The 25,626-nt window shown below is 38.5% G+C and overlaps 1 protein-coding gene, 12 non-coding genes and 1 pseudogene across 13 annotated transcripts in view; 11 read left to right on the top strand and 3 right to left on the bottom strand.

The window, feature by feature from the left end:
- The window catches only part of LOC133544461 (suppressor of tumorigenicity 14 protein homolog), a 480,364-nt pseudogene that overhangs the window by 159,677 nt on the left and 295,061 nt on the right, over positions 1-25,626 (bottom strand).
- Positions 1-25,626, bottom strand: part of LOC133544042 (semaphorin-3G-like) — a 169,445-nt gene that overhangs the window by 91,107 nt on the left and 52,712 nt on the right. Inside the window, exon 4 of the mRNA XM_061889067.1 lies at positions 6,180-6,299. Within this exon, the coding sequence (XP_061745051.1) occupies positions 6,180-6,299 (120 nt within the window). The remainder of the gene's footprint in view (positions 1-6,179; positions 6,300-25,626) is intronic.
- On the top strand, positions 15,157-15,230 carry trnai-aau (transfer RNA isoleucine (anticodon AAU)). Its single transcript has one exon. It is a non-coding gene; the product is annotated as a tRNA-Ile (tRNA).
- trnai-aau (transfer RNA isoleucine (anticodon AAU)) lies at positions 17,050-17,123 on the top strand. Its single transcript has one exon. It is a non-coding gene; the product is annotated as a tRNA-Ile (tRNA).
- Positions 19,141-19,214, top strand: trnai-aau (transfer RNA isoleucine (anticodon AAU)). Its single transcript has one exon. It is a non-coding gene; the product is annotated as a tRNA-Ile (tRNA).
- trnai-aau (transfer RNA isoleucine (anticodon AAU)) lies at positions 19,726-19,799 on the top strand. The gene has a single exon. It is a non-coding gene; the product is annotated as a tRNA-Ile (tRNA).
- On the top strand, positions 20,310-20,383 carry trnai-aau (transfer RNA isoleucine (anticodon AAU)). The gene has a single exon. It is a non-coding gene; the product is annotated as a tRNA-Ile (tRNA).
- On the top strand, positions 20,894-20,967 carry trnai-aau (transfer RNA isoleucine (anticodon AAU)). The gene has a single exon. It is a non-coding gene; the product is annotated as a tRNA-Ile (tRNA).
- On the bottom strand, positions 22,249-22,322 carry trnai-aau (transfer RNA isoleucine (anticodon AAU)). Its single transcript has one exon. It is a non-coding gene; the product is annotated as a tRNA-Ile (tRNA).
- Positions 22,839-22,912, top strand: trnai-aau (transfer RNA isoleucine (anticodon AAU)). The gene has a single exon. It is a non-coding gene; the product is annotated as a tRNA-Ile (tRNA).
- trnai-aau (transfer RNA isoleucine (anticodon AAU)) lies at positions 23,421-23,494 on the top strand. The gene has a single exon. It is a non-coding gene; the product is annotated as a tRNA-Ile (tRNA).
- On the top strand, positions 23,646-23,719 carry trnai-aau (transfer RNA isoleucine (anticodon AAU)). The gene has a single exon. It is a non-coding gene; the product is annotated as a tRNA-Ile (tRNA).
- Positions 24,230-24,303, top strand: trnai-aau (transfer RNA isoleucine (anticodon AAU)). The gene has a single exon. It is a non-coding gene; the product is annotated as a tRNA-Ile (tRNA).
- On the top strand, positions 24,880-24,953 carry trnai-aau (transfer RNA isoleucine (anticodon AAU)). The gene has a single exon. It is a non-coding gene; the product is annotated as a tRNA-Ile (tRNA).

The raw sequence follows: 25,626 nt of genomic DNA, 5'->3' as shown, positions 1-25,626 counted from the left end.
CACACACACACAACACTGAGTACACGTTTAACACAACACTAAGTAGATTTAAGAGTACACGTACGTATACACTCACAACACTAAGTAGAGTAAAGAGTACACATACGTATACACACAACACTGAGTGGAATAAAAAATGCATCCGTATACACACACAACACAAAGTAAAGTAAAAAGTACATATATGTATACACACACAACACTAAGTAGAGTAAAGAGTACACATACGTATACACACACAACATTGAGTAAAAAGTACACATTCCTCTACACGCACACAACACTAAGTACACGTTTAACACAACACTAAGTAGAGTAAAGAGTACACTTACGTATACAAACACAACACTAAGTGAGTAAAGAGAACAGATACGTATACACACACAACACTAAGTGGAATAAAAAGTACACATACGTATACACACACAACACAAAGTAAAAAGTACATATACGTATACACACACAACACTGAGTAGAATAAAAAGTACACATACGTATACACACACAACACTGAGTAAAAAGTACACATTCTTCTACACACACACACAACACTGAGTACACGTTTAACACAACACTAAGTAGCGTAAAGAGTACACGTACGTATACACACACAACACTACAGTAAGTAGAGTAAAGAGTACACGTACGTTTACACACACAACACTAAGTGAGTAAAGAGTACATATATGTATACACACACAACACGAAGTAGAGTAAAAAGTACATATACGTATACACACACAACACTACAGTAAGTAGAGTAAAGAGTACACGTACGTTTACACACACAACACTAAGTGAGTAAAGAGTACATATATGTATACACACACAACACTAAGTGGAATAAAAAGTACACATACGTATACACACACAACACGAAGTAGAGTAAAAAGTACACATACGTATACACACACAACACTAAGTAGAATAAAACGTACACATACGTATACACACACAACACTGAGTAAAAAGTACACATTCTTCTACACACACACACACACACAACACTGAGTACACGTTTAACACAACACTAAGTAGAGTAAAGAGTACACGTACGTATACACACAAAACACTACAGTAAGTAGAGTAAAGTGTACACGTACGTATACACACGCAACAGTAAGTAGAGTAAAAAGTACACATATGTATACAGACACAACACTGAGTAAAAAGTAAACATTCTTCTACACACACACAACACTGAGTACAAGTTTAACACAACACTAAGTAGCGTAAAGAGTACACGTACGAATACACACGCAACACTAAATAGAGTAAAGAGTACACGTACGTATACACACGCAACACTAAGTAGAGTAAAAAGTACACATTCTTCTACACACACCACACTAAGTTTGGCACTTTCCCACCACGGTCTTACATTTCCTCTATGTGGATCCTCGTACCCACTTTGACTGCCGCCCCCCGCTGGGTCGCTTTGGGCCGTCATGTGGCGGTCGGCAGTGATGCATCCAACAGCTACAAGTTGAGTCTTAATGGCTCTCGTTCATCCGTTCTTGACGTTTGTTTGGCTTTGAGGGGGGACACGCTCGACATTGATTAACCTCAAGCTAAACGGAGAGGCCCAAAGATTTTTTCCGTAGGCTGGCATCTGCCCAGGTCCAGGGTTATTTAAGAGTATGTACTTTTATGAACAGTATCTGTGGACAGTATAGTAAAAGTATGTTTGATTGCGCCAAGAGAAGAATCTAAATTCAATTCGATCAAACTAGCCAATGAACAAATCAGGGGTTCCTTGTGTTCTACATCAGTAGTTCTCAACCTTTTCGACCACAGGGTCCAATTTTCCACCACACACGGGCCCGAGGCACACTCTGATATTAACAAATTTTGATGGGCCTGTTATCTGTGCCCTGGAATTCAACCCAGTGGACGAGAAGGTAGCTTCCCTCCCCCTTCGGGTGGAGGGACGGGTCTTGAATGTTGTTTGTGCTTACGCACCAAACAGCAGCTCAGAGTACCCACCCTTTTTGGATACACTCGAGGGAGTACTCGAGAGTGCTCCCCTAGGTGATTCCCTCGTTCTACTGGGGGACTTCAACGCTCATGTTGGCAACAACAGTGAAACCTGGAGAGGCGTGATTGGGAAGAATGGCCGCCCGGATCTGAACACGAGTGGTGTTTTGTTATTGGACTTTTGTGCTCGTCACAGTTTGTCCATAACAAACACCATGTTCATATGCGCACTTGGCACCAGGACACCCTAGGCCGCAATTCCATGATCGACTTTGGAGTAGAGTCATCGGAATTGCGGTCTCATGTTTTGGACACTCGGGTCAAGAGAGGGGCGGAACTTTCTACCGATCACCACCTGGTGGTGAGTTGGCTGTGAAGGTGGGGGAGGATGCCGGACAGACCTGGCAGGCCTAAACGCATTGTGAGGGTCTCCTGGGAACGTCTGGCAGAGTCCCCTGTCAGAGAGGGTTTCAATTCCCACCACCGGAAGGACTTTGAATATGTCACGAGGGAGGCACTGGACATTGAGTCCGAGTGGACAATGTTCCGTACCTCTATTGTCGAGGCGGCCGATTGGAGCTGTGGCCGCAAGGTGGTTGGTGTCTGTCGTGGCGGTAATCCTAGAACCTGTTGGTGGACACCAGCGGTGAGGGATGCCGTCAAGCTGAAGAAAGAGTCCAATCGGTCTCTTTTGGCTCATAGGACTCCGGAGGCAGCAGACAGGTACCGACAGGCCAAGGAGTGTGCAGCTTCAGCGGTCGCGGAGGCAAAGACTCGAACATGGGAGGAGTTTGGGGAAGTCATGGAAAATGACTTCCGGACAGCTTCGAAGCGATTCTGGACCACCATCCACCCTCACTGGAAACAGGTCCGACTTTCTGCGGGCAATGCTGACCAAACTCTGACACTAATCATGCCAGAGCCAAAATGCTTGCCCCTTTCCTCCTAAATCTTCTATACGCAATAATTCAGTTCAGAAGATGTTGCCTTATATTGCACAAAATCCTTGAAATTGCCACAAATGCTCCAGGACTGAGACCTACCGGAATTGGAGCCATGTTTACTATGTAAAAATATCAAATTTGACAAACAAAATCCCCATTGAACCTCCAACCCTGCAGTGTGGACGTAGCCTCTGGTGCTCCGACAGTAATGTGTTTTGGTAATTTCAGCCTAAAAAGTAAAGATAAAGGTGAAGTTATAACTCTGAAACGCCCTTAGGAAGAGGTGCTTTAAGACATGGCTATCTGGCTAGCGGATAAGATCCATCTGCAGTCGACAGTGTTTCGGCTACTTCTAAATCACTAATCTTTGTCTCCATGGCGACAAATGAAATAAGTTTCGTACACGTACCATTATCACTGCATGACGAGGAATAGCTAAACATGCTTCACTACACACTGTAGGAGGATACAATAGCTCACCGGGGTCACAATGTAAACAAATGCCATGGGTGGATCTACACCTGACATCCACTGTAATGATACCAAGTACAAGATTGTATCTAGTCGATACTACTATGATTACATTGATATTTTTTAGCATCATGAAATCTTTTTTCCGTTTTTTTAAAATTCATATTATGTTTATAAACTCAGTAAATATGTTACTGGACACATGAGGACTTTGAATATGACCAATGTATGATTCTGTTACTACTTGGTATCCGATCAATACCTACATTTGTGGTATCATCCAAAACTAATGTAAAGTAAGTGATTATTACATTTTAACAGAAGTGTAGATAGAACATGTTAACATTATTTTCAGTAAATGAACAAGTAGACTAATAATCAATTTTTACAGTTTGTCACTTATAATGTTGACAAAATAATATGTATGAATAAATGTAGAATATATTTATATTATTCATATATTATATATATAACATTTGATATCAAATATCCATCCATCCATTTTCTACCGCTTGTCCCGTTCAGGATCGGCACCAAATTGGACCTAGTGTGTGAATGTGAGTGTGAATGTTGTCTGTCTAGCTGTATTGGCCCTGCGATGAGGTGGCGACTTGTCCAGGGTGTACGCCGCCTTCTGCCCAAATGCAGCTGAAATAGGCTCCAGCGACCCCCCGCGACCCCGAACGGGATATAAATTATATTATTTATTATTATTATTGTCTATTGTGAGCAAACTGTGGTGCTGAATTTTCCCAACGGATCAATAAAGTACTTTCTATTGTATTCTATTCCATAATAGAATGATAAATGACACAATATGTTACTGCAGACGTCAGCAGACTAATTAGGAGTCTTTGTTTGTTTACTTACTAATAATAGACAAGTTGTCTAGTATGTTCACTATTTTATTTAAGGACACATTTGCAATAAGAAACATATGTTTAATGTGCCCTAAGATTATTTGTTCAAGTAAAAACAACATTTTTTTGTGGAAAAGTATTGAAATACATTTTGGTACCGGGCATACTTGCCAACTTTGAGACCTCCGATTTCGGGAGGTGGGGGATGGGGGGGCGTGGTTGGGGTGGGGGGCGTGGTTAAGAGGAGAGTATATATACAGCGAATTCACCAACACGAGTATTTCATATATATATATATATTTATATATATATATATATATATATATATATATATATATATATATATATATATATATATATCCAAGATGTGCATACATCTACATGTATATGTATAGATATATGTGTGTGTGTGTGTGAATATATATATATTTATATATATATATATATATATATATATATATATATATATATATATATATATATATATATATATATATATGAAATACGGAACTTTCAGTGAATTCTAGCCTTATATATTTATTTTATTGTATATATAAATAAAAGAAAAAGTTGAATTTCAGACGGCACCTATCAAATACACTAATAAAAACACAGTTGTTCTACTAACTGTACTGTGCTTGCTGTTTACAAAAAAACAACAACAACACTTACCTTTCACTATTTGATTAATGTCATGTCCGAGTTTCCAGAAGATGGCACCAGTATGTGCTTTGGCCTGGCGTATCTCGCTGTCAGCTCTGTTCGTTTTTGTGTTCCATCCATCCATTTTCTGCCGCTTATTCCCTTTCGGGGTCGCGGGGGGCGCTGGCGCCTATCTCAGCTACAATCGGGCGGAAGGCGGGGTACACCCTGGACAAGTCGCCACCTCATCGCAGGGCCAACACAGATAGACAGACAACATTCACACTGACATTCACACACTAGGGCCAATTTAGTGTTGCCAATCAACTTATCCCCAGGTGCATGTCTTTGGAGGTGGGAGGAAGCCGGAGTACCCGGAGGGAACCCACGCATTCACGGGGAGGACATGCAAACTCCACACAGAAAGATCCCGAGCCTGGATTTGAACCCAGGACTGCAGGACCTTCGTATTGTGAGGCAGACGCACTAACCCCTCTGCCACCGTGAAGCCTCGTTTTTGTGTTATTTGCGTCTATTTTCGTCTCAGTCGTCCTCTCCCCCGCCACCTGAGGGCTGTGTGTCAGGCCCCACCTGGATTAGCTGCGCCCCTGGACGTGCTGGCCCCCACCAGGTTCGGTCTTGTGAACACAAGATCTTTGACAAACAAAACGTTTATCCTGAAGGATTTCTTCACTTCCCGCGGACTTCCTCTGTGTGACGGAAACATGGCTGAGAGCCGGTGAATCCGTCCATTTTAATGAACTTCTGCCTCATAAGTGTTCGTACTTTAATTCTCCGCGGTCGTCCGGTCGAAAAGGAGGGGGATTAGCAGTCGTTTTTAAAAATGACTTTCAATGCCGTCAGATCCGCCTGCAATCCTCCTTTTCAAGCTTCGAACTGTGCATGTTTGAGCTGGAGGGGGCGTCGCTTCCAGCTCGGGCTGAATTTCGGGAGATTTTGGGGAGAAAATTTCTTCCGGGAGGTTTTCGGGAGAGGCGCTGAATTTCGGGAGTCTCCCGGAAAATCCGGGAGGGTTGGCAAGTATGGTACATGGACCAAAATATTGGTATCGGGACAACCCTAATCCCTACTTTCCACTGTCTTTCATTGGTATTCCTTCCGAAATAAAACTCATATGCCGTTACGTCTGTATTAAATGGGATGAAACCCCAGGTTGTCTGTGCAGCTCCTAATGCATCGGAAAACAAAGTTTACCGAACACATTATCATGCTAGTTGGCGCCCGTTACACGCACATACCTGTGTAAATGGTGTGTGTGGCTTACCTCTCCTCTGTGTCCCACATAGATGAAGCTACACATGGGGTGGAAGGCTCCAGTGCCGCAGGCCAGGAGGTGAGTGCGGTTGTACGGTTGCAGAAGACGTACAAAGTTGGCGCATTCCGTCTAAAAAATAAAAAAAAAAAACAGATACGCAACCATGAGCATACATTGGAGGTGCTGAGAACCGCCGTATCATGCGCATACTCACACGCACCCAGGCAGCTGAATAAATCAAAAATACACAAAGCGCAATAAAAGATGTCATCCCAGCGGAGATAAGCTGATTTTCATGGCTACCAGGGGACCAAAGTTAGTTCTCCACCATTCTTATTGAGACCACATGTTCCAGTAACAAGACCCAAAAGATTGTTGGTGTTGCTGCGGGGAATGGGATAGACTCCGCTTGGCTTGTTGGACGTGAGCCCGAGCGACGCGCGGGTCACACTGGCAAATTTCATCATTACAATCCACGCCGCTTCCCTGGAATTCCAGCCAGGGTGCGGTGAATACACAACAAAAAATGGAGGACAGACAAGAAAAAGGACTCAAAAAAGGAGAAACGCCTCATTAAAGAGATTGTTTTGTTACTAATATGTACAATAGGGAAAATATGGCCGATCTCGCATGAGAGGAAGAGCGGGGGATGAATCATTTTGCAATGCACTTTGCTGGAAATGATGGAAAGTGCCACTCTACATAGCAACTGACACTGTGGTCAAACACTACTGCCATCTGGGGCTACATTTTTGACCTTTCATGTCTCAGGTAAACTGTGACGAACGGGGCCATAAGAGTCCCGGTTAACTCATCCTGGACAGTCAAACTAACAATTTTCCAAGTTCAAATAAATTCCAGAAACTCCCAGGATAGCCGGTTTTACATTTTAACATTCAAACTAGGGCTGGGCGACATGGCCTTTTTTTTAATATCTCGATATTTTTAAGCCACGTCACGATACACGATATATATCTCCATATTTTGCCTTAGCCTTGAATGAACACTTGATGCATATAATCACAGCAGTATGATGATTCTATGTATCTACATTAAAACATTCTTGTTCATACTGCATTAATATATGCTCATTTTTTAAACTTTCATGCAGAAAGGGAAATCACAACTACAGTAAGTCAATTGACCAAAACTGTACTTATTAAACAGTTATTAAGCAGTGGCACAAACATTCATGTCATTTCCAAAACAGAAAGCGCAAGATTGTCAGAGACATTTTAAAACAAGCTATGAGTGCACTTTTGTGCATGATGTCACTAAGATAACATATCAAAACAACACTAAATAAAAGTGCACTTTTTGTACTGAACGCCACTACAATAGTTTAAAACAAATAAAGTGTACTTTTGTGCATGATGTCACACAAGATATTTCAATAACTGTCAAATAAAAATGGGCTGCACAATAGGAAATCAAATAGTGTATGTCATTTGCAATGTGGTAGTTTACTGCGGACGTTATCTCCTTCTGTTGTTTACTATTTGTTTCATACGGTGTTGATGTGGAAATGGTTGCTTGGGCATTTTGTTGGTGTGGCACCGAACGGAGATGTTGACATGCGGAGTTTCAAACACCCTTCATTCGCTAGCGGGTGACTTTTCAAATGACTATAAAAATTTGCAGTAATGCTACTTTTTGTACCAACGCTTTTTCCGCATACTTGACATATTATGGTTTTCTGTTGGACATATTCCCGCTTGAAGCCAAACCACCGCCAGACGATGGACCCCTTGCGGTTTTTCTTGGGAATTAATTCTTCCTTCATTTGTTACCAGATTCGCACCTTCTTTCTCTCATATTACCACTCGCACCACAGCTAACGTTACCCATAACGCTCAAATATACTCGTAATATCGCGGGTTTGTCTCTGTGCAATCTAGAAAATGACTATATCGTGATATTCAAGTATACGTTCTCACCCAGTTGCTTTTAGCTGCGGGCATTAGACTACAGGCTTGTATCACTCCTTCTTGTCTCTCCTTCTCACTGAGACATAAAACAAGTGCACCTTCTTACATACGTCACATACGTATACGCCCTCGCAAAGCAGAGAGTTAGCGGCATTGGTAATGTTAGCTGTGGTGCGAGTGGTAATACGAGAGAAAGTAGGTGCGAATCTGATAACAAATGAAGGAAGAATTAATTCCTAAAAAAACAGCATGTCGAACATCCATCCATCTATCCATTTCTACCGCTTATTCCCTTAGGGGTCACGGCGGGCGCTGGTGCCTATCTCAGCTACAATCGGGCAGAAGGCGGGGTAAACCCTGGACAAGTCGCCCCCTCATCGCAGGGCAATATGTTGAACAGACAACCGTAATTTGTCAAGTGCTGGGCAAAAGTGATGCTACAAAAAGTAGCATTACTGCTAATTTGTAGCATCTTTTCAAAAGTCACCCGCTAGAGAATGAAGAGCGCTTGAAACTCGGCATGTCAACATCTTCGTTCGGTGCCAAACCAACAAAATGCCGAGGCAACATTTCCAGATCAACACCGTATGAAAAAAATAGTCAACAACAGTAGATAACGTCCGCAGGAACCTACCACATAACGAAGGACATACACTATTTGATTTCCTATTATGCAGCTCATTTTTATTTGACAGTTATTGAAATATCTTGTGTAACATCATGCACAAAAGTGCACTTTATTTGTTTTAAACAATTGTAATAGCGTACTGTACAAAAAGTGCACTTTAATTTAGTGTTGTTTTGATATGTCTTTTTAGTGACATCATGCACAAAAATGCACGAAGAGCTTGTTTTAAAATTTCTCTGACAATCTTGCACTTTCTGTTTTGAAATAACATGAATGTTTGTGCCACTGCTTAATAACTGTTTAATATATACAGTTTTGGTAAATTGACTTAGTTGTGATTTCCCTCTTTGCATGAAAGTTAAAAAAAAAGAGCATATATTAATGCAGTATGAACAATAATGTTTTAATGTAGACACATAGAATCATCATACTGCTGTGATTATATGCATCAAGTGTTCATTCAAGGCCAAGGCAAAATATCCAGATATATATTGTGTATCGTGACATGGCCTAAAAAATATTGAGATATTAAAAAAAGGCCATATCGCCCAGCCCTACTTAACGCATGGTCTGTGCAGTTAATAAAGACAGTTTGACCCTGGAACTGATGAATCCACACTCCACATTGTGAGAATAACCTGGACGGCAAGCAGCGTGGAGGGAAGGCAAGGAGGTTCATCATGTTTTTCCCATCACGCCTGATCAAAGATGGGCTTCTTCTCCATTTCCAGACAGAGAACTAAAGACCTCGCTTCAGTTTCCTACTCAAACAAGATCTCCGCCATCCAAGCGAGCCGACAGAAAGTAATATGTCTGCAATAGGAAGTGAAATCTGTGTGGCCTGCAGTGGAATGAAATGTTGACAATAAAGAAATACGCCTGAGCTCGATCCACTCTGGGATGTCGGAGTTTTACATATGTGGCGAGGTTTTATTGAGGCCATAAAAAAACGTGGAGTTTTTCCTCCCTTTTTTCTCTCTCTCGCTATGGCTTTTCTTTGCCGCAGTAGCTTTAATGTTGCCAAGATTCAAACATAGACATTTGATCAACGGACAAGTAGCTGGGATCAAGAAGGTTTTGTGCGCACTGTGCCAAACATGGCGTTCAAAAGTGCTTTTCCAGTTGACACTCGACGACAGAACCAGGACCGCTGCTTCCAGAGCCATGCAGTGATGGTAAGAAACAAAGCCCAAGTCAGCGGGAAGGGCGACCAATGTGTCCCACATGTCTGACAATAATGGAAACATGTGGTTGATTATGGGGAAATAGGAAATTACATGTTGCTTCATTTATAAAAGGGGTGTTCAAACTTCAGTCACTAAAAAAATCAAAGCATGCATTGACAGTTTTCATTTTCAAAACAGTTATATAGATTTATTTGTAATTTGAAGGATCTACTCAAATTTGGTTCCCAGATGAATAAGTTATATATTATTATTATTATTATTTGTATTATTGAACACTGAATCTCTACATCAGCTATATCTGTCGATATTAAGGTTTGTTTTTTTACGCCCTTTTTGTCAAAACCCAGTTTTTTTATTGCCAAAACCCAACAAAAATGCAATATTTTCCCAAAAAACAGTATTTGAAGTGAAGTATTTGGAGCCTTAAATCGAACAATAATTCAAAAGAACATTTTCATGTATTATTATTTTCTGAGCAATTTTAAAAAAGTGAGGTTTTAAAAAAGAAACCCCGCTAAATTTAGCGTTTTGTTAGTGTTCTTCTGTGTTTAGTGTTTTAGTTCCTGTCCTGTTCTTTTATTTTGTATGTGTTTCCGCATGGCTGGTTCACTTCTGTCCCAGAGCATTTTCCCTCATCTGTTTTCTGTTTGAACTCAATTTAAGTTTGGCTTTTTGCTACATTTGTGGTCGGGAGATTGTTGTAATCTATCCTTTTGATGCTAAGCCATAAAACGCACTACTTTGTGGACGCCGTCTGCTCCGCATTTCCCGTGAGTGTATTTTTGCAAAAAATGTTTTACTTTCAATACTTAAGTCTCTAGATCAGGGGTGTCAAAGTTGTTTTAGCTCAGGTGCCACATGGAGGAAAATCTATTCCCAAGTGGGCCGGACTGTTAGTTATGTTTTGTTTTGTTTTTGACTCCATTAGTTCCTGTTTCTGCGCACCCTGGTTTGTTTTAGTTTCCATGACAACCATTAGTTTCACCTGCCTCATTTGTTTGAACTCACGCACCTGGTGTTAATCATGTCACTATTATTTAAGCCTATAATTGCCAGGTAGTCAACCTGGCAACATCACTCTAATGACATTATTCATCTCTTGCTCTGCCCATGTTGGATCTCTTGTGTTTGTTCGGTCCATGCCATAGTTCTCGTCATGTAAGTGTTTATGTTTCATGTTCAGAGGTCTGCCTTTGTGTTAGTTTTGTTCCCTGCAATAAGTTTTGTACGTCCACTGTGAGCGCCTTTTGTTTGTAGCCTTTTGAAATAAAATTATAATCATGTATTTTCCCTCAGGCCATGTCCGGTCCAGTTTGTTTGCATTCTGGGAAAACCATCCTCCAGCAAGCTGCGAAATCCTCGCAGTAAGCTGCACCAAAGTCCACATTCTTACAATTATTTTTTGAGTAATGACAGCTGTAAAGAAGCTTTGTTATTTATTTTATTGTATCTTCTATTTATACATATTAGTGAAATATGTAATATTTATTACTAATTTTGTTTCATTTTACGTTTCAGTTCTGTTTCTGTATGTAAAATCCTGCACTGCAACAATGTCCTTTCCCCATTGTGGAATAAATAAAAATCAACATTGCAACCTTTTCTTGTTACATTTCACCTGCTTGCTCTTTTATTCCACTTTTTTTTTTTTTAAGTTTTTGGGGTCTTTTGTAATAGTATTTTACAACTACAACATCTACACATACATTTTGATATTATAAACAATAAATAATTAGTCAAGTAGATAGATGTAAATAATAAACACTGCGCAAGCTCCCTGCATGAGACCAATTTTTGATTTATTTATTTCATTTAAGAGTAAAAAAATACTCTCATTGTCAATAATTCTTCCCAAATTTGTTTTGATCTCTGACAGGGGATTTGTTTCAATCTGCTCGACCCACCCTTTCACTCCTTCTTGCAGTGATGGTCCACTACAGTACGTCTCCTGTCAAAAAAAGTCAAATTTTGCCAGGAAATCCAGTTTTTGTCTTTCTTTCCTGGTGTCTTACAGGTCCCGTTTGTTTGTTTTCACTACCGTAGCGAGTCACTCGACTAGCCTCCGCCCACAACACTCGGAGCGTGGGCTCATTAGAGGTGTGCCACCAGTTTTGTGCTCCATCATTCAATCAAATAACGTGACAAAGATGGACGGACAGAAAATATATCCAACAAAAGTCCAAACTTTGAGTAAATAACTTTACAAATAGAAGTCTTAAGTTAAAGTACCACTGATAGTCAGACACACACTAGGTGTGGTGAAATTACTCTCTGCATTTGACCCATCCCCTTGTTCCACCCCCCGGGAGGTGAGTGGAGCAGTGAGCAGCAGCGGTGGCCACGCTCAGAAATCATTGTGGTGATTTAACCCCCGATTCCAACCCTCGATGCTAAGTGCAAAGCAGGGAGGTAATGGGTCCAATTTTTATAGTGTTTGGTATGACTCGGCCAGGGCTTGAAGTCAAGACTTATATCGGTAAATAAAAGCAGGCAGCAGCTCACACCTTCTCATACTACTATGAGCTACGTGAAGGAGCCCAGAATTGTTTTTATTTAAATGTCCACAATATTTCTGGAAACCTTACAATGTTTTAAATCCATAAACTGATATAAAACTGCATCACATTTAGTAGATGGTCAGTTATTGTGATGTAGAGAAATGCCATATTATATACAAATGCAGATGTTGATGCTCTTCTTAGACCACAGGTGTCAAACTCAAGGCCCGGAGGCCAGATCTGGCTCGCAAACACCTGGAAATGATATGTGTCAATAAAGTACTTAATATTTTCTCACTTAATGTAATGGAATTTTTTTATTTGACAGAAGAAAAAGAAATGTACTGCTCAAAATTGCATTCCTTTTAAACTTTTATAGTATCCAATACTGCAACAAATATTAGAATATATTATCATACTTTCCGAACATGTTTTTGTCTAAATAAAATTAAATAAAAATACTTAATTTTACAGAAAATTACTCTTAAAATTAATAAAAATTACAATACATTTTACATTGTTCTTTACGGCATATTACTGTGAAATAGAAAAAAATACTACTATAGTACTGTGGACAAAATCAAGCATATATATATATATATATATATATATATATATATATATATATATATATATATATATATATATATATATATATATATATATATATATATATATATATATTCATATCTCAAAAATATATTTAAATATACACGTACATTTATACAAATTGTTGATGTTTTTGTCTGTCACTATTTAATATGTATACATTTAATTGATGTATATTTTCAAATCTCAAAAAACATATTTACAAATATGCGTTTATTAATACAAATTATTTATTTATTTGTATATCACATTTCTATTTGTATCTGTATATTTATTAATATATGCATATGAGATAAATAAGGTGATGTGAGACAATTCTACTTCCACAAAGACCGCCTTATTTTTAAATCATAGGTTCCTTACAGGTTTTCATGCGTCCTGTCATGAGGAACATGCGGACAAACTGTTGACAAGTGCTAATATTTCCTAACTCCCTCGGTGGATGCAATTCAGTTAGATTAGGGGTCTAAAAATGTCAGCAGAAAAAAAGTTTTAAAATATGTTACAGCCAAAAAGGTAATTAAATTCTCCGAATAAACAGATTTTAGGACGGCCAATGAATCTAATAATACAAACAAAAAGGCTCCAACTTTCAAGTATATGAAACAAAAGTGACCTACTGTGCATGAATTCAGTTCTATAAAGTTATAAGTGTTGGAATGAAGTCCTCCGAGCTGCATGGCTGGCTTGTCGCTAGCAGATGTTAGCAGTTAGCCAGCACTGTCAAAACGGACTTGATTTAATGTATGCACAAATCATTTGTTCTACTCCCAGCTCTGTACTTCACCCCCTACTACTACTACTTCTACTAAGACTACTGTACTACTACATAAGTCAAGAGCACACATGTGCCACATGATAGTCAGATGGTAGTAATGAATGAACACTTTAAAAGACTGGAAGCACTTAAACAGCTGCATTGGCCTTCCAGTTCCCCTTTTTGCTTCATCTGGTATAGTATGGTACAATAAAAATAAGATATCTGTTTCTCCAATAAGTACCAGTAGTAGGTAAATGACAATCAGCCACTAACTTACTCCATTGCAAAGGCGGCTAGTGACAGCTAATAACGTATTTTCCAAACTAGTATATAAGCCGCACCCACTGAATTTTAGAGGTGAAAAATATTTTTCCATATATTAGCCGCTCCTTACTATAAGCTGCGGATATATACGTTGTAAATTAGTTATTTACACAAAACAAAATTGTATGTGTTTATTTACGTCCAATTGTTTCCAAACGGAGTCTGTAACACGGCAGTAAAACGGCTGATTAAACAAAACAGAAGTTCCTAAAAGGAAATAATGTAAATAGAAATGATCGGTTCCAGACTTAAACTTTCCCGATCAAAAAACCTTCAGCAACAGCATAGTTAATGTTTTAAGTATTCTAAAATCCTTAACTGTACGGGAACTGTAAAAAAAAAATAAAAATACCGTCCGTAAAACGTCATAAAAAAGTATTTTAATCATAGGGCAGGACGGGTATTGCAAAAATAATAACATCAATTATTTGGTTTGATATTAAAATCCCGATGAATAACAGGATTATTCATTAATTAGAAAACACTACTAATTGTTTTACTCACCTTTAAATATAATTGAAAATATCAACAGATATGAATTAGAATAAACAACCAGTAAATATATTAGTAATACTAACAATAAATTAAATATATTTCTATATATTGTGAGAAAGTACAAAACCAATAGCAATAAAAAAAAACAACAAACTCAGTTTTTCCATTTATTATTAATAAATAAATGCAAATTCGAAAGAGTCTGAGTCAACGAAAAACTCAAACTTCCTGACTTAGAATAAATATTGTGTGTGTGGATTTGAAAGACTGCGATGAGGTGGTGACTTGTCCAGGGTGTACAACGCCTTCCGCCCAATTGTAGCTGAGATAGGCACCAGCGCCCCCCGCAACCCAAAAGGGAATAAGCGGTAAAAAATGGATGGATGGATGGATTTGAAAGAGTAGTGTTATCCCAAACCTAATCCTGACAAATCTTAAAAATCCTGTTAACTTTAGCCGGTAAGCATGTGTTGCTAATCATGCTAAAATTGGGGGTTCCAGTAGTTCAGTCACGAATGTTCACATTCACAGTCATGGTGTAAATGCATTTCACATATGGCCGGTTAGCTCAGTTGGTTAGAGCGTGGTGCTAATAACGCCAAGGTCGCGGGTTCGATCCCCGTACGGGCCAGTCAAATTTTGTTAAATATTAAATGTGTCCATAAAAGTCGGACAAGATTTGATTTGTTGTTTCGTAATTAAATGCTAAATTAGCAGTCTGAGTCAACTAAAATTGCCAAGTTCTTTACTTACAATCAAATATATTGTGTACTGAAGTCATCATCATTGTCCCACTAGCTGCATTGCATTTTACTCATGTGTATTTCATTTTTTTTAATATTCTGAGTGTAACAGCAGATTTCGTCATATTTATTTAAGAAAATTACAATTATTAATAAATAAATGCAAATTGGAAGGAGTCTGAGTCAACGAAAAACTCAAACTTCCTGACTTAGAATAAATATTGTGTGTGTGGATTTGGAAGAGTAGTGTTATCCCAAACCTAATCCTGACAAATGCTAAAAATCCTGTTAACTGTAGTCGGTTAGCATGTGTTGCTAATCATGCTAAGATTGGGGGTTCCAGTAGGTCAGTCACAAATGTTCAAATCCACATTCATGGTGTATATTTTGTGAACATATGGCTGGTTAGCTCAGTTCGTTAGTGTGTGGTACTATTAATACCACGGTCGTGGGTTAGATCTCCCCATGGGCCGGGCAGCTTTGTTAAATATTAAATATTTCCGTAAATGTCAGAGAAGAATCTGTTTGCTGTTTCGTAGCTAAATGCTAAATTAGCAGTCTGAGTCAACTTAAATTGGCAAGTTCCTTACTTACAATTAAATATTGTGTACTGAAGTCATCCTCATTGACCCACTAGCTGCATTGCATTTACCTCATGTGCATTTAAATATTTTTTTTATATTCTGCATATAACCGCGGATTTCGTTATATTCAATTAGGATAATTACAATTATTAATAAATAAATGCAAATTCAAAGGAGTCTGAGTCAACAAAAAACTCAAACTACCCGACTTAGAATAAATATTGTGTGTGTGGATTTGAAAGACTGCGATGAGGTGGCGACTTGTCCAGGGTGTACAACGCCTTCCGCCCAATTTTAGCTGAGATAGGCAACAGCACCCCCCGTAACCCAAAAAGGAATAAGTGGTAGGAAATGGATGGATGGATGGATGGATGGATTTGAAAGAGTAGTGTTATCCCAAACCTAATCCTGACAAATGCTAAAAATCCTGTTAACTGTAGTCGGTTAGCATGTGTTGCTAATCATGCTAAGATTGGGGGTTCCAGTAGGTCAGTCACAAATGTTCAAATCCACATTCATGGTGTATATTTTGTGAACATATGGCTGGTTAGCTCAGTTCGTTAGTGTGTGGTACTATTAATACCACGGTCGTGGGTTAGATCTCCCCATGGGCCGGGCAGCTTTGTTAAATATTAAATATTTCCGTAAATGTCAGAGAAGAATCTGTTTGCTGTTTCGTAGCTAAATGCTAAATTAGCAGTCTGAGTCAACTTAAATTGGCAAGTTCCTTACTTACAATTAAATATTGTGTACTGAAGTCATCCTCATTGACCCACTAGCTGCCTTGCATTTTACTCATGTGTATTTCATTTTTTTTTATATTCTGCGTATAACAGTGGATTTCGTTATATTTAATTAAGATAATTACAATTATTAATAAATAAATGCATATTCGAAGGAGTCTGAGTCAACGAAAAACTCAAACTTCCTGACTTAGAATAAATATTGTGTGTGTGGATTTGAAAGAGTAGTGTTATCCCAAACCTAATCCTGACAAATCCTAAAAATTCTGTTAACTTTAGCCGGTAAGCATGTGTTGCTAATCATGCTAAGATTGGGGGTTCCAGTAGTTCAGTCACAAATGTTAAAATCCACAGTCATGGTGTAGATGCACTTCATATATGGCCGGTTAGCTCAGTTGGCTAGAGCGTGGTGCTAATAACGCCAAGGTCGCGGTTTCAATTTCCGTACGGGCCAGTCAAGTTTTGTTAAATATTAAATGTGTCCATAAAAGTCGGACAAGATTTGCTTTGTTGTTTCGTAACTAAATGCTAAATTAGCAGTCTGAGTCAACTAAAATTGCCAAGTTCCTTTCTTACAATTAAATATTGTGTACTGAAGTCATCATCATTGTCTCACTAGCTGCAATGCATTTTACTCATGTGTATTTCATTTTTTTTAATATTCTGAGTGTAACAGCGGATTTCGTTATATTTATTAAGAAAATTACAATTATTAATAAATAAATACAAATTGGAAGGCGTCTGAGTCAACGAAAAACTCAAACTTCCTGACTTAGAATAAATATTGTGTGTGTGGATTTGAAAGAGTAGTGTTATCCCAAAGCTAATCCTGACAAATCCTAAAAATCCTGTTAACTGTAGTCGGTTAGCATGTGTTGCTAATCATGCTAAGATTGGGGGTTCCAGTAGTTCAGTCACAAATGTTAAAATCCACATTAATGGTGTATATTCTATGAACATATGGCTGGTCAGCTCAGTTCGAGTGTGGTACTAATAACGCCACGGTCGTGGGTTCGGTCCCCGCATGGGCCGGCCAGCTTTGTTAAATATTAAATATTTCCGTAAGTGTCAGAGAAGAATCTGTTTGCTGTTTCGTAGCTAAATGCTAAATTAGCAGTCTTAGTCAACTAAAATTGGCAAGTTCCTTACTTACAATTAAATATTGTGTACTGAGGTCATCTTCATTGACCCACTAGCTGCATTGCATTTACCTCATGTGCATTTAAATATTTTCTTTATATTCTGCATATAACAGCGGATTTCGTTATATTCAATTAAGATAATTACAATTATTAATAAATAAATGCAAATTCAAAGGAGTCTGAGTCAACAAAAAACTCAAACTTCCTGACTTAGAATAAATATTGTGTGTGTGGATTTGAAAGACTGCGGTGGCGACTTGTCCAGGGTATACAACGCCTTCCGCCCAATTGTAGCTGAGATAGGCAACAGCACCCCCCGTGACCCTAAAAGGAATAAGTGGTAGGAAATGGATGGATGGATGGATGTATTTGAAAGAGGAGTGTTATCCCAAACCTAATCCTGACAAATCCTAAAAATCCTGTTAACTTTAGCCGGTAAGCATGTGTTGCTAATCATGCTAAGATTTGGGGTTCCAGTAGTTCAGTCGCAAATGTTCAAATCCACACTCATGGTGTAAAAGTGGTTAACATATGGCCAGTTAGCTCAGTTGGTTAGAGCATGGTGCTAATAATGTCAAGGTTGTGGGTTCGATCCCCGTGCGGGCCAGAAAAATTTTGTTAAATATCAAATGTGTTCATAAGAGTCGGACAAGATTTGGTTAGTTGTTTCGTAGCTAAATGCTAAATTAGCAGTCCAAGTCAACTAAAATTCCCAAGTTACTTACTTGCAATTAAATATTGTGTACTGAAGTCATCGTCATTGACCCACTAGCTGCATTGCATTTTACTCATGTGTATTTCTTTTTTTTTTTATTCTGCGTATAACAGCAGATTTCCATCCATCCATCCATTTTTCTACCGCTTATTCCCGCGACCCCAAAAGGGAATAAGTGGTAACAGCGGATTTTGTTATATTTAATTAGGATAATTACAATTATTAATAAATAAATGCAAATTCGAAGGAGTCTGAGTCAACGAAAAACTCAAACTTCCTGACTTAGAATAAATATTGTGTGTGTGGATTTGAAAGACTGCGATGAGTTGGCGACTTGTCCAGGGTGTACAACGCCTTCCGCCCAATTGTAGCTGAGATAGGCACCAGCGCCCTCCGCAACCCAAAAGGGAATAAGCGGTAAAAAATGGATGGATGGATGGATTGATGGATTTGAAAGAGTAGTGTTATCCCAAACCTAATCCTGACAAATCTTAAAAATCCTGTTAACTTTGGCCGGTAAGCATGTGTTGCTAATCATGCTAAGATTGGGGGTTCCAGTAGTTCAGTCACAAATGTTAAAATCCACAGTCATGATGTCAATACCTTTTCCACATGGCCGGTTAGCTCAGTTGGTTAGAGCGTGTTGCTAATAACGCCAAGGTCGTGGGTTCGACCCCCATACGGGCCAGGCAAATTTTGTTAAATAGTAAATGTGTCCGTAAGAGTTGGATAATATTTGGTTTGTTGTTTCGTAGCTAAATGCTAAATTAGCAGTCTGGGTCAACTAAAATTGCCAAGTTCTTTACTTACAATTAAATATATAGTGTACTGACGTCATCGTCATTGACCCACTAGCTGCATTGCGTTTTACTCATGTGTATTTCATTTTTTTATTAATTCTGCGTATAACAGCGGATTTCGTTATATTTAATTAAGAAATTTACAATTATTAATAAATAAATGCAAATTCGAAGGAGTCTGAGTCAACGAAAAACTTAAACTTCCTGACTTAGAATAAATATTGTGTGTGTGGATTTGAAAGAGTAGTGTTATCCCAAACCTAATCCTGACAAATCCTAAAAATCCTGTTAACTTTAGCCGGTAAGCATGTGTTGCTAATCATGCTAAGATTGGGGGTTCCAGTAGTTCAGTCACAAATGTTAAAATCCATATTCATGATGTATATATGCGAGAAATGTGGCCGGTTAGCTCAGTTGGTTAGAGCGTGGGGCTAATAACGCCAAGGTCGCGGGTTCGGTCCCCGTACGGGCCAGTCAAATTTTGTTAAATATTAAATGTGTCCATAATTTTCGGACAAGATTTGGTTTGTTGTTTCGTAGCTGAATGCTAAATTAGCAGTCTGAGTCAACTAAAATTGCCAAGTTCCTTACTTACAATCAAATATTGTGTACTGAAGTCATCGTCATTGACCCACTAGCTGCATTGCATTTTACTCATGTGTAATTCATTTTCTTTTAATATTCTGCGTAAATCAGCGGATTTTGTTATATTTAATTAGGATAATTACAATTATTAATAAATAAATGCATATTCGAAGGAGTCTGAGTCAACGAAAAACTCAAACTTCCTGACTTAGAATAAATATTGTGTGTGTGGATTTGAAAGAGTAGTGTTATCCCAAACCTAATCCTGACAAATCCTAAAAATTCTGTTAACTTTAGCCGGTAAGCATGTGTTGCTAATCATGCTAAGATTGGGGGTTCCAGTAGTTCAGTCACAAATGTTAAAATCCATATTCATGATGTATATATGCGAGAAATGTGGCCGGTTAGCTCAGTTGGTTAGAGCGTGGGGCTAATAACGCCAAGGTCGCGGGTTCGGTCCCCGTACGGGCCAGTCAAATTTTGTTAAATATTAAATGTGTCCATAATTTTCGGACAAGATTTGGTTTGTTGTTTCGTAGCTGAATGCTAAATTAGCAGTCTGAGTCAACTAAAATTGCCAAGTTCCTTACTTACAATCAAATATTGTGTACTGAAGTCATCGTCATTGACCCACTAGCTGCATTGCATTTTACTCATGTGTAATTCATTTTCTTTTAATATTCTGCGTAAATCAGCGGATTTTGTTATATTTAATTAGGATAATTACAATTATTAATAAATAAATGCATATTCGAAGGAGTCTGAGTCAACGAAAAACTCAAACTTCCTGACTTAGAATAAATATTGTGTGTGTGGATTTGAAAGAGTAGTGTTATCCCAAACCTAATCCTGACAAATCCTAAAAATTCTGTTAACTTTAGCCGGTAAGCATGTGTTGCTAATCATGCTAAGATTGGGGGTTCCAGTAGTTCAGTCACAAATGTTAAAATCCAAATTCATGATGTATATATGAGAGAAATGTGGCCGGTTAGCTCAGTTGGCTAGAGTGTGGTGCTAATAACGCCAAGGTCGCGGGTTCGATCCCCGTACGGGCCAGTCGAGTTTTGTTCAATATTAAATGTGTCCATAAGAGTCGGACAAGATTTGGTTTGTTGTTTCGTAGCTGAATGCTAAATTAGCAGTCTGAGTCAACTAAAATTGCCAAGTTCCTTACTTCCAATTAAATATTTTGTACTGAAGTCATCGTCATTGACCCACTAGCTGCATTGCATTTTACTCATGTGTAATTCATTTTCTTTTAATATTCTGCGTATAACAGCGGATTTTGTTTTTTTTAATTAAGAAAATTACAATTATTATAGGGCTTCACGGTGGGAGAGGGGTTAGTGCGTCTGCCTCACAATACGAAGTTCCTGCAGTCCTGGGTTCAAATCCAGGCTCGGGATCTTTCTGTGTGGAGTTTGCATGTTCTCCCCGTGAATGCGTGGGTTCCCTCCGGGTACTCCGGCTTCCTCCCACTTCCAAAGACATGCACCTGGGGATAGGTTGATTGGCAACACTAAATTGGCCCTAGTGTGTGAATGTGAGTGTGAATGTTGTTTGTCTATCTGTGTTGGCCCTGCGATGAGGTGGCGACTTGTCCAGGGTGTACCCCGCCTTCCGCCCGATTGTAGCTGAGATAGGCGCCAGCGCCCCCCGCGACCCCAAAAGGGTATAAGCGGTAGAAAATGGATGGATGGATGGACAATTATTATAAATAAATGCAAATTGGAAGGAGTCCGAGTCAACGAAAAACTCATCCTTCCTGACATAGAATAAATATTGTGTGTGTGGATTTGAAAGAGTAGTGTTATCCCAAACCTAATCCTGACAAATCTTAAAAGTCCTGTTAACTTTAGCCGGTAAGCATGTGTTGCTAATCATGCTAAGATTAGGGGTTCTAGTAGTTCAGTCATATTCATGGTGTATATGTAATGGAAAGTATTGCCAGTTAGCTCAGTTGGTTAGCGCGTGGTGCTAATATCGCCATGGTCGCAGGTTCTATTCCTGTACAGGCCAGTCAAAGTTTGTTAAACATTAAATGTGTCCGTAAGAGTCGGACAAGGTTTGGTTAGTTATTTTGTAGCTAAATAAACAGTGTGAGTCAACTAAAATTGCCAAGTTCATTACTTACCATTAAATATTTTGTACGGAAGTCATCGTCATTGACCCACTAGCTGCATTGCATTTTACTCATGTTTATTTTTCATTTTTTATATTTTGCGTAAAACACCAGATTTAGTTGACTCAGACTGCTAATTAGCATTTGGCTACGAAACAGCGAATCAAATTTTGTCCAACTCTTATGGACACATTTAATATTTAACAAAACGAGACTGGCCCGTACGTGGATCGGACCCGCGACCTTGGCGTTATTAGCACCACGCTCTAACCAACTGAGCTAACCGGCCGTATGTGTCACAAACACACACCATGAATATGGATTTGAACATGTGTGACTGAACTACTGGAACCCCCAAACTTAGCATGATTAGCAACACATGTTAATCGAAGGAGTCTGAGTCAACGAAAAACTCAAACTTCCTGACTTAGAATAAATATTGTGTGTGTGGATTTGAAGGAGTAGTGTTATCCCAAACCTAATCCTGACAAATCCTAAAACTTCCTGTTAATTTTAGCCAGTAACCATGTGTTGCTAATTAAGAAAATTACAATTATTAATAAATAAATGCAAAGTTGAAGGAGTCCGAGTCAACGAAAAACTCAAACTTCCTGTCTTAGAATAAATATTGTGTGTGTGGATTTGAAAGAGTAATGTTATCCCAAACCTAATCCTGACAAATCCTAAAAATCCTGTTAATTTTAGCCAGTAAGCATGTGTTGCTAATCATGCTAAGACTGGGGGTTCCAGTAGTGCAGTCACGAATGTTGAAATCAACATTCATGGTCTAACTAGGTGTACATATGGCCGGTTAGCTCAGTTGGCTAGAGCGTGGTGCTAATAACGCCAAGGTCGTGGGTTCGATCCCCATACGGGCCAGTCAACTTTTGTTAAATATTAAATGTGTCCATAAGAGTCGGACAAGATTTGGTTTGTTTTTTCGTAGCTAAATGCTAAATTAGCAGTCTGAGTCAACTAAAATTGCCAAGTTCTTTACTTACAATTAAATATTGTGTACTGACGTCATCGTCATTGACCCACTAGCTGCATTGCATTTTACTCATGTGTATTTCATTTTTTTTTTATTCTGCATATAACAGCGGATTTCGTTGTATTTAATTAAGAAATTTACAATTATTAATAAATAAATGCAAATTCGAAGGAGTCTGAGTCAACGAAAAACTCAAACTTCCTGACTTAGAATAAATAATGTGTGTGTGGATTTGAAAGAGTAGTGTTATCCCAAACCTAATCCTGACAAATCCTAAAAATCCTGTTAACTTTAGCCAGTAAGCATGTGTTGCTAAACATGCTAAGATTGGGGGTTCTAGTAGTTCAGTCACAAATGTTAAAATCCACATTCATGATGTACATACGAGAGAAATGTGGCCGGTTAGCTCAGTTGGTTAGAGCGTTGTGCTAATATCGCCAAGGTCGCAGGTTCTAATCCTGTACAGGCCAGTCAAAGTTTTTTAAACATTAAATGTGTCCATAAGAGTCGGACAAGATTTGGTTTGTTATTTTGTAGCTAAATGCTAAATAAACAGTGTGAGTCAACTAAAATTGCCAAGTTCCTTACTTACAATCAAATATTGTGTACTGAGAGAAATGTGGCTGGTTAGCTCAGTTGGTTAGAGCGTGGTGCTAATAACGCCAAGGTCGCGGGTTCGATCCCTGTACGGGCCAGGCAAATTTTGTTAAATATTAAATGTGTCCATAAGAGTCGGATAAGATTTGGTTTGTTGTTTCGGAGCTAAATGCTAAATTAGCAGTCTGAGTCAACTAAAATTACCAGGTTCTTTACTTACAATTAAATATTGTGTACTGAAGTCATCGTCATTGACCCACTAGCTGCATTGCATTTTACTCATGTGTATTTAATTTTTTTTTAATATTCTGCGTATAACAGCGGATTTCGTTATATTTAATTAAGAAATTTACAATTATTAATAAATAAATGCAAATTCGAAGGAGTCTGAGTCAACGAAAAACTCAAACTTCCTGACTTAGAATAAATGTTGTGTGTGTGGATTTGAAAGAGTAGTGTTATCCCAAACCTAATCCTGACAAATCCTAAAAATCCTGTTAACATTAGCCAGTAAGCATGTGTTGCTAATCATGCTAAGATTGGGGGTTCCAGTAGTTCAGTCACACATGTTAAAATCCACATTCATGTTGTATTTATGAGAGACATGTGGCCGGTTAGCTCATTTGTTTAGAGCGTGGTGCTAATATCGCCAAGGTCGCGGGTTCGATCCCCGTACGGGCCAGTCAAATTTTGTTAAATATTAAATGTGTCCATAAGAGTTGGACAAGATTTGGTTTGTTGTTTCGTAGATAAATGCTAAATTATCAGTCTGAGTCAACTAAAATTGCCAAGTTCCTTACTTACAAATATTGTGTACTGAAGTCATCGTCATTGACCCACTAGCTGCATTGCATTTTACTAATGTGTATTTCTTTTTTTTTTTTATTCTGCGTATAACAGCAGATTTCCATCCATCCATCCATTTTCTACCGCTTATTCCCGCGACCCCAAAAGGGAAAAAGTGGTAACAGCGGATTTTGTTATATTTAATTAGCATAATTACAATTATTAATAAATAAATGCAAATTTGAAGGAGTCTGAGTCAACGAAAAACTCAAACTTCCTGACTTAGAATAAATATTGTGTGTGTGGATTTGAAAGAGTAGTGTTATCCCAAACCTAATCCTGACAAATCCTAAAAATTCTGTTAACTTTAGCCGGTAAGCATGTGTTGCTAATCATGCTAAGACTGGGGGTTCCAGTAGTTCAGTCACAAATGTTAAAATCCAAATTCATGATGTATATATGGGAGAAATGTGGCCGGTTAGCTCAGTTGGCTAGAGCGTGGTGCTAATAACGCCAAGGTCGCGGGTTCGATCCCCGTACGGGCCAGTCGAGTTTTGTTCAATATTAAATGTGTCCATAAGAGTCGGACAAGATTTGGTTTGTTGTTTCGTAGCTGAATGCTAAATTAGCAGTCTGAGTCAACTAAAATTGCCAAGTTCCTTACTTCCAATTAAATATTTTGTACTGAAGTCATCGTCATTGACCCACTAGCTGCATTGCATTTTACTCATGTGTAATTCATTTTCTTTTAATATTCTGCGTATAACAGCGGATTTTGTTTTTTTTAATTAAGAAAATTACAATTATTATAAATAAATGCAAATTGGAAGGAGTCCGAGTCAACGAAAAACTCATCCTTCCTGACATAGAATAAATATTGTGTGTGTGGATTTGAAAGAGTAGTGTTATCCCAAACATAATCCTGACAAATCTTAAAAGTCCTGTTAACTTTAGCCGGTAAGCATGTGTTGCTAATCATGCTAAGATTAGGGGTTCTAGTAGTTCAGTCATATTCATGGTGTATATGTACGGAAAGTATGGCCAGTTAGCTCAGTTGGTTAGCGCGTGGTGCTAATATCGCCATGGTCGCAGGTTCTATTCCTGTACAGGCCAGTCAAAGTTTGTTAAACATTAAATGTGTCCGTAAGAGTCGGACAAGGTTTGGTTAGTTATTTTGTAGCTAAATAAACAGTGTAAGTCAACTAAAATTGCCAAGTTC

Source organism: Nerophis ophidion, linkage group LG27 (genome assembly GCF_033978795.1).
Source record: "Nerophis ophidion isolate RoL-2023_Sa linkage group LG27, RoL_Noph_v1.0, whole genome shotgun sequence".
Taxonomy (NCBI): Eukaryota; Metazoa; Chordata; class Actinopteri; order Syngnathiformes; family Syngnathidae; genus Nerophis; species Nerophis ophidion.
Note: the sequence above shows the minus strand (reverse complement) of the source record. Positions and strands in the feature narration are given on the sequence as shown.